The following is an 8,688-nucleotide window of genomic DNA, read 5'->3' as shown; positions in this document are numbered from 1 at the left end:
ACACTGATAAAGAAGTCAAGTTTTTTTTCCCCCCAGCTTTGTTTACATCATAATTGACAAAAATTGTGTGTGTGTATATATAAGGTGTATAATGTGATGATTTGATATACTATACATTGTGAAATGATTCTCACAAGCTAATTAACACATCCTCAAGAAGTCAAGTTTTAAGTTTTTGTTTTGTTGTTTTAATCAGACTTTATATCTCAGAGTCTCACAAGTCTATGTGGTTCGTCTTTGTTCTCAATTTTCGTGCAAGGACATTTATCCCCATTTAAATGTCACAACCCTTTTAAAATGAGTTTCCCGATGAAATCCCCAGTGTCTTGGTTTGAACTCTATGCTGCTTGCCATCGTGTTAAAATAAGTGCTTGTTTCAGAGTAAGGGCAAGTGTGCTACCTAACATCAGAAATGCCACTCTGGGCAGACCAAGTCTCTCCCTCAGTGAGTGGAAGAGTGAAGTTGCCTGCCATGGTAAAGACCTCAAAGGCCTGGTCCTTTGCCCCAAATGCCCTTACCTTTCCAACAATAATTTTCTATCCTTTTCTCATTATTACTTAGTCTGATTTGCTCTTTAGCTCTGCTTTATTCCCAGTTATTTCTTTGCTCAGCCCACCTCCATCATCTTGTTCGACAGAAGCCCACCCACCTTCTTGACATTTGGAAGGCTTGCTACAGTCATGTCATGCCTTAAATAATATTTCCAGTGCTCTTTTTCTATTTTGAAAACTAGACATTTTGCCCGGTTCTCAAGGAGATATTTTTCCATAAAGCTGTGGAAGATGTATAAGTGAGTAACATCTGTAAATAGAAGTGAAGTAAAGGAGGTTTTTGTACTATTTTAAGTATTACTGCAGGCGTTACTGTAATACTTTAAACATTTCTTCAAACCTTAGAATACATAAAGTTCTTCTGTAACTAACCATGTTTTTAGTAACAGTGAGGAAGAAAAACATTTTTACTAAAATGAAATAACAGTTAAGGAGGTAAAATGATTTAACAAAGGTCTTATGATTTGGGAAAGATGAAACATATACTCGAGTATAGACCTGTTCCTACTCAGTTCAAGTCCTGCCCTCCCTATGAAGCCTGTTCCTGGCTCCCTCAGGAAGACCCAGGCTTTCTTGTTCTTGTGTTCCCACTGGTCTTTCTAACTAGGCATTTTACAGCTATTGTATACTGGTTGTATGAGAGGCTCCTCAAGAACAGGAACAGTGTATGACATAGAGTAGGCATTGTTAAATATTTCTTGGTTGAATGAATGAATGTTACAAAACACAGCTGAGATCTGAGTTACTGCATATCACTAAATTTCCTAGTGTTCAGATAGGAGAGTTGAAGGATAAATTTAATATACTGAGGAAACTTCTGTATATGTTTTTGATCCCCCACCCCTTCCCTCTTTGCCTGTCTGTTACAGATGCCTGAGGAACAGGCATTCAGTGTTCTGGTCAAGATCATGTTTGACTATGGTCTCAGGGAACTTTTCAAGCAAAACTTTGAAGATTTGCATTGCAAATTTTACCAGTTGGAGCGCCTCATGCAGGTAAGTAGAGAATCCAGCTTTGCATTTGCCAGTAGGAATGCAAGACTGGGAAGAGCGGGATTGATGAAATGGTGCCAAGGAGCAGGGGTGATTTCTAGCCCTCCAGGGTTAAGGACAGGTTTTAGGTTTTTCATTTCTCTCTATGTAACGATGATGCCACGATTAATACGGTGTTAACCCGACGGGTGTGAGCCGGGTTTTCAATCTCATAAACACCCAAAAGATCAGATGACTGTAGGAGCCTTTAACACAGCAAACTCAGTCAAGAAATATTCACCAAGGCTCTGAAGCTGACTGGTTAGAAATCTTATAACAAAAGTGAAACAAACTTTCCCAAACATTTCATAACTTGGAAAGAAAAACTGTCCTTCCAAATATTTGTCACCATTTGGGGATTCCTCTTCAGAGCTACTTTGTGGACTGGAAACGAGAGCTGAGTGCCAGTTTAATACCAGATGATAAGTGTTCTTCTCAGCACTTTGGCAGTTTTTAGAAAAACACAAATATGTGACTTTTTTGGCCTATTTCTGGCAGATTTATGAACCTCCTGAGTGAGAGTTCAACAGCTGCATATGTGCCCAAGACTAATTAGTTTGCTATTTCAGGAATACATTCCTGACTTGTACAACCACTTCCTGGATATAAGCCTTGAAGCACACATGTATGCCTCCCAGTGGTTTCTTACGCTCTTCACTGCAAAATTCCCTCTCTACATGGTCTTCCATATCATCGACCTGCTTTTATGTGAGGTACGTATCACACTTTGGCTTTTGTTTGTAGTGTCCTTCCTGTGTCACCTCTGTTAAAACAGAATTTGTTCTTCTCAGTTATTTTATTTCATTGCTGGAAAATCCAGGTTTAAGTTCCTCTTCCTTGGGCTGATGCTAATAATCATGTTTTGTCAAAGGTGCTCTCTGCTAAAAAAAGCACATTTGTATTAGTTAGGTTTGGCTGCATTGAAGAAATCCAAAATAACAGTGACTAAATAAAGTAGAGGTTTATTTTTCTTTCCCATGTAAAAGAAATCAGAAGGTTGGCAGTAACCTACCTTCCTCAGAGTGCAACTCTGTTCCGTATGGCTGGTTAGAGCTCCAGCCACTGTGTCTCTATATTTAAGCTAGGGGGTTTAGGGGTTCGGGGAGGTTGCATCCCCTCTTTTAAAAGACATTTCCTGGAATTTCCACCTGCATTTCTTCTTAACCTCTTATTGACCAAAAGTTAGGTACCTGACCATACCTAGCTTCTAAGGGGAGTTTTTTTTTTATTTAAGCTGACTAGGAATTTGCTAAAACTTGGGGGTCTATTACTGAAAGAAAATAGATATTATAGTAAATAACAATCTTTGCCTCAGCTTAGTTTTGGGTTTTAGGGTGTGTGTGTGCCTAAGAAGAAAAAACTAATTTCAAAAATAATACATGTTTGTTATAGAAACTGTAAGCAAAAAGATTTAAAAATACTTCTAATCCCAGTCTAGAGGGAAACTACTTTTAACATTTTGGTGTATATTCTTTCTGCCTTTTCATATATGTGTATGTGTAGTTTCTATATGGAACAGTTTTTTTCATATGGAATATTATGTAATAATGTATATTATGGTTTTATATCTATATAAAAATACATAAAAATATGATTATGCTATATATGCTAACCTCTTTTTATCTCATATACTTGACTATCTATAGACAGACACCTCCACATGTATACCATCCTTATTTTTAATTATCCCATATTCAAAACGTATAAAAATCCATTAAGAAATTTGTATCTTCTATCTAGCTTGAAACATTATAAGAAACAGCATTTCAGATATACCATTATTCTTTTTTTTTTTTTAAAGAAGATGTTGGGGGTAGGAGTTTATTAATTATTTTATTTTTGCTGTGTTGGGTCTTCGTTTCTGTGCAAGGGCTTTCTCTAGCTGTGGCAAGCAGGGGCCACTCTTTATCGCAGCGCGCGGGCCTCTCACTATTGCGGCCTCTCTTGTTGCGGAGCACAGGCTCCAGACGCGCAGGCTCAGTAGTTGTGGCTCACGGGCCTAGTTGCTCCGCGGCATGGGGGATCCTCCCAGACCAGGGCACGAACCCATGTCCCTTGCATTAGCAGGCAGATTCTCAACCACTGCACCACCAGGGAAGCCCCATTATTATTATTTTTTTTTTTTTTGCGGTATGCGGGCCTCTCACTCTTGTGGCCTCTCCCGTAGTGGAGCACAGGCTCCGGACACGCAGGCTCAGCGGCCATGGCTCACGGGCCCAGCCGCTCTGCGGCATGTAGGATCTTCCCGGACTGGGGCACGAACCCACATCCCCTGCATCGGCAGGCGGACTCTCAACCACTGCGCCACCAGGGAAGCCCAGCCCCATTATTCTTAATTAATGCCAAGTATCCCATTCTCTGGATATATCATAATTTATGTAACCAATTCCTAATCTCAAACCTTTGTCTAGTTTTTCACTATTATAAACAACCATTCGTTAAGTAGTTACTGTGGGCCTGGTGGCATGCTAAGTAACCTACATAAACTTTTCAACTAATTAGTTCAGAAAACCATTGGGAGACTATTTGTTATGGAACTTGAGGCCCAGAAACTTTAAAAGTTTAACACTGTCAGCAGATTTTAGGGCCTCACCTGAGCTGTCCTTTGCCCCACTACTCCTAGAATGATTAGATTAAGAAAGGCAGATTAGAGGGAACCCTGAGCAGATTCAGTTCTGGGTCCTAGGGCTCATGGACAGAGTGATTGTTGTACTTGGAGTGAGCAGTATAGAATACAGGAAGAGCCACCAGGAGTTACTTCCTGAGAGATCACAATTTTATGACTCTAATGTTTTAGTTCGGAAGCATAGAATACTTTGAAAAGCATTCTTGAATTGCGAGAATAGCTCTAGAAAAGCTCTTCTCTCAAAAAAATGGGAGACTGGGTCTACCTTAAGTGGTTTTTCAGTGGTTGCCCTGTAATTTTTTTCCCCAAGATATTTTCAAGATTCATTCCTTAAGTTTTTACAGTTTATCTAAAAATTGTGGGGTATTCTGAAGACAAACAGCCTTTAATAATCCATATATAAACACTGAAAATGTTTTCTGTGTTTTCTTTTAGGGAATAAGTGTTATTTTTAACGTCGCCCTTGGATTATTAAAGGTACAGTACACATTTATTTGTAAGCTGGGTTATCTGGTATTCCTTGTTCAGCACTTGCAATATCTTGGTCTTAATCTCATTCTGAACAGCCACTATGCTCTAGCATTGTCCCTGACAGTGGATATGTGCAAGTAGCTCTGCAAAGGCTACAAAGTATCTTCTGGGGATTATAAAGGTGCTGGGATTATAAAATCCTTCTTGGGCACCTTCATAGCAGAAAACTTTTTCTGTACATGGTTGTATTTTCTTCTTTCTTCAAGACTTCCAAAGATGACTTGCTATTGACAGACTTTGAAGGTGCGCTGAAGTTCTTCAGGGTTCAGCTTCCTAAGAGATATCGCTCAGAAGAAAATGCAAAAAAACTGATGGAATTAGCTTGCAACATGAAGGTAAAATCATTTTTGCATTAATTTAGATTCCTTTGTTAATGTCTCACTCTTCCTGATCAAATTGTCAACATTTATAGTACATTAATAATAATGTTTTCTTTTGTATTGTATAATTTTCTAAATATTTTCATATATATTACAGCCTATGAATTAAATATCAGGTTTCATGATTTCTACTGTGCTGTCCTTTAACTTTCAGTATTTGTTGTTATGGTCAGAAATTCCCTAAAATGAAAGTAATAATACATGAAGGAAACTTATTCACTATTTATCACTTCCAGTGAAGCATTTATGATTTGTATCATTTTTTTAAGGTTAAAAAAGAAGAAGAATCTCCTTGTGTTCATGTTATAAAAGTTTTGTTTTTAAAGAAGAAAAAGTAATTGAGGGAGTTTAGTTTGGAATTTGAGAGGTGGAGGCAAATGGGAGACAGAATAAATAGCTGTATTGAGATGCTTATACGGTGCATAAAAGACTGACTGTCATATTTACTCAGTGTGTCTCCAGAGGGTAGAATTGTGATCAGTGTGTCAGGGGCAGATGTGGTAGGAGAGAAGCTTCACTATCTACTGAATTAGAGTACGGACTGGGAATTAGAGAGAGATCTGAATTCAAAGTTATTTCAACTATTTAAGGCACAATTTCCTCATCTGTAAAGTAATATTGGATTTCTGGTTCTGGTTATATGTCAGACGGAGCTAACTCAGGCTACCCTTCTTTAAACATTTGGAGATGCTAAATAAAGTATAATCCAAGAAATGTTTAAATACCTGGATGAACTTGAAAGAAAAAAGAGAAATACCCAGGTGCCTTAAACAAAGTGGCTCAGTGTATTGTGTGTGATAATAAAAGAGCATTCCAAGGGAATATAGAACCAGAGGTAGGTATTAGGATTTTACTACTCACGAAGACAAGACATGATTTGGGGCCTTCTGGAGGCCCCAAAATGAAACTGAAATCTCTGCATAAAGTTAGGACTTCAGAATGGCCACCCTGTTTGTAAAAGCAGGAATACAAAAACTACATATTAGCCTGATAAAAAATAGGAATCATGATATAAAGTGAATGGGGGATTTGGGGGGGAGGGAAAGGAAATAGAACTTCTAGAAATTAAAATAATCATTAAAGTTATCGTTCAATGTAAAATGTTACATCCTTCACAAGTATTATGGATAACATTTAATGATATTTTACCATGTGCTAGGTACTGTGATTAAGTGTTTTTACGTGTGAGGATTGTACAGTGCTTACCTTAGTGCCTGATAATTAGTAAGGGTTTAAGAAATAATGGCTACTACTATGATTATTTCCTCCCTGGTTTTTCAAGCAGAAACAAACTCTTTTCAGTAACATTTACACCAGTGATGGGTTTGCACACAGCACACAGCCAAATGAGCTCTGAGCTTCTTGGAGTTGCTTTCTGTCCCAACCTGGTTTAGCATACAGAAGGATGCTGACTCTTACTTATGATTTCTTCCCCTCCAAAACCTGCTTCTTCCTCAGTGTCCCCATCTCCAGTTTGTGGGACCTCATTGCTTAGGCCTGAAAACTTGATACCATCCTCTTCTATTCTTTCTTTCACACTTAACATCTTCATATTCCACATCCAAGCCCTATCATCAAAATATATCCTGAATCTGATCACTTCTCAACCCTTTCATCACCAATGCCCAAGTCTAACCATCTCATCACTTCTCTTCTGGAATATTGCAGTCGATTCCTTGGTCCTTCTGTTTCCACAGTGATTTCCTCCCAGACTCTTTTTGATCTCATCTCTCTCTTGCTTAAAACACTAATGGCTTCTTATCTCAGAATAAAACTCAGGTTCTTGCCTTGGCATGCAAGGCCTGGCACCGTCTCACCTCTGACAGTGTGATTTCAACTACTACTACTTTTCCCCCTTACACTTTTCCACTTCAGACACCCTGGCCTCCTTGCTGTTCTCAGACATGCTGAGCATGTTCCCTCCGCAGGCCTTTGTACTGGCTGGTCTCTCTGCCTGTAATGTTGTTCTCCTTGCTGTCCACATGGCTTCACCCTCACCTCATTCAGTCTTAGGCTCAATGATCATGTCATCAGAGAGGACTTCTCTGATTACAGTGTCTAAAGTAGCAGCTCCCCCCAACTCTTTACACCCTATCTCCTTATCCTGTCATATTTTCTTCATGTCACTTATTGATACTTAACATTATTTTATATGTTTGACTATTATCTGCGTGCCCCCTGTCCCCATGCTGGAATTAAGCCTGTGACAGAGGGGACTTTATCTCGTTTGTTTATTGCTGAATTCCCAGCACAAGAACAGGATCTGACATGTAAATATTGGTTGAATGAGTGAATAAATGAATATTCTGTTGAGCTTCTTCCAAGTGTTTTACAAAGAAGAGTTAACATGGATTTGGGCAAGGCTTAAAAATAGCTTCTAGCTAAAGGTTTACCTTTTGGGTTTTCATTAGCTTGAAACACTTTAATAATAAATGGATTCTTTATTTCCAAAGTCCAGATGGGAGGTGTCTAATGTCTTTTTCCTTGCCTTTGCTTCCAAAGAATTAAGGTAGACAAGGCCGCACAGCACACGTTATTATTTGCTTAGATACGTAATTCCTTTTGGTCTTGGAGAGCCCTGCATGGCTAGGGTACACTTTGGATGATTTCCCCTACTTGCACATGGTTTCAGGTGAGAAAAATAGTAATTTTTCTTGAAATTGACTCATCACGGAAAGCCTACAGATTCACCAGGACATGAGAGAGTGAGCTTTTTCTGTTAAAAGGTGGGATATGGTGTGTACAGTTTAGTTAGTGATGATTAGTTTCACTCTGGCAGCTATACTTAACACCAAAAAATATTAAAGGAGATATAGGCAATAGTTGAGCCAATTATTGGCAAAGGACTTCAGTCACAGTGATAATTTGTCAGCTCAAAAATAAGAGAAATCATTGGCAAGCTCAGTTATGAGCCCTGCATTACGTAGACTGCATGATGGAGGAGGGCCTCAGTCAGCACAGAGAGTGCATAGTATCTTCTGGTTGTTTGGAGACCCTCTAGCCATGGAAAAGGGGATTCCTGCTAGGTGAATGCTTTGGAAACTAGCTTCTGAATTTCTTGGTGTAGAATTTAGAAAGGAACATTGGCCTTGTAACTCATTCAATCCCATTCCATTATTTTTTAATTAAAAAAAAAAGTTGTGACTCAGTTTTCTCAGTTGTACTTCCTAATTAAGGTGGGAATAGGGAATGCTTTACCTCACATGCCAGTCCAGGAAACAGATACCTATTCTTGTTGTTGTCTTTTGTTGTGTTTTAGCAGTTACAGTGTTGTAATTTCCAGTATTTGTACAGATTTTATAAGAATCTCATTTGTTCCTCACAGTACCCTGTGAGGTGCAAAGGGCAAATCAAGTATGGAAACTGAGGCTTATAGAAGCCAAGTGACTTACCCGGCTGATACTGACTGGGCAGTGACAAAAGCCCTGTTGGAACTCAGGCCTTCTGACTGCGTGCTCCCAAGGCTTTCCGCCCTGTTGCATGGCCTCTTATTTCAGAAGGCGGCAGGAACCAAGTTTGGTGCAGCAGTATCTGCAATGGCCACAAGGTGGGTCTGTTGCCCAGAAAG

General features: G+C 39.1%; 1 protein-coding gene across 5 annotated transcripts in view; it reads left to right on the top strand.

Moving 5' to 3' along the window:
• The window catches only part of RABGAP1 (RAB GTPase activating protein 1), a 159,121-nt gene that overhangs the window by 126,225 nt on the left and 24,208 nt on the right, over positions 1–8,688 (top strand). For all 5 annotated transcript variants that reach the window (XM_060300459.2, XM_060300458.1, XM_060300460.1 and 2 more), the window contains 4 exons: positions 1,422–1,547; positions 2,153–2,296; positions 4,645–4,686; positions 4,947–5,075. In XM_060300459.2, the coding sequence (XP_060156442.1) occupies positions 1,422–1,547; positions 2,153–2,296; positions 4,645–4,686; positions 4,947–5,075 (441 nt within the window). The remainder of the gene's footprint in view (positions 1–1,421; positions 1,548–2,152; positions 2,297–4,644; positions 4,687–4,946; positions 5,076–8,688) is intronic.

Source organism: Globicephala melas, chromosome 6 (genome assembly GCF_963455315.2).
Source record: "Globicephala melas chromosome 6, mGloMel1.2, whole genome shotgun sequence".
Classification (NCBI taxonomy): Eukaryota; Metazoa; Chordata; class Mammalia; order Artiodactyla; family Delphinidae; genus Globicephala; species Globicephala melas.
This window is presented reverse-complemented; position numbering and strand designations above follow the sequence as displayed.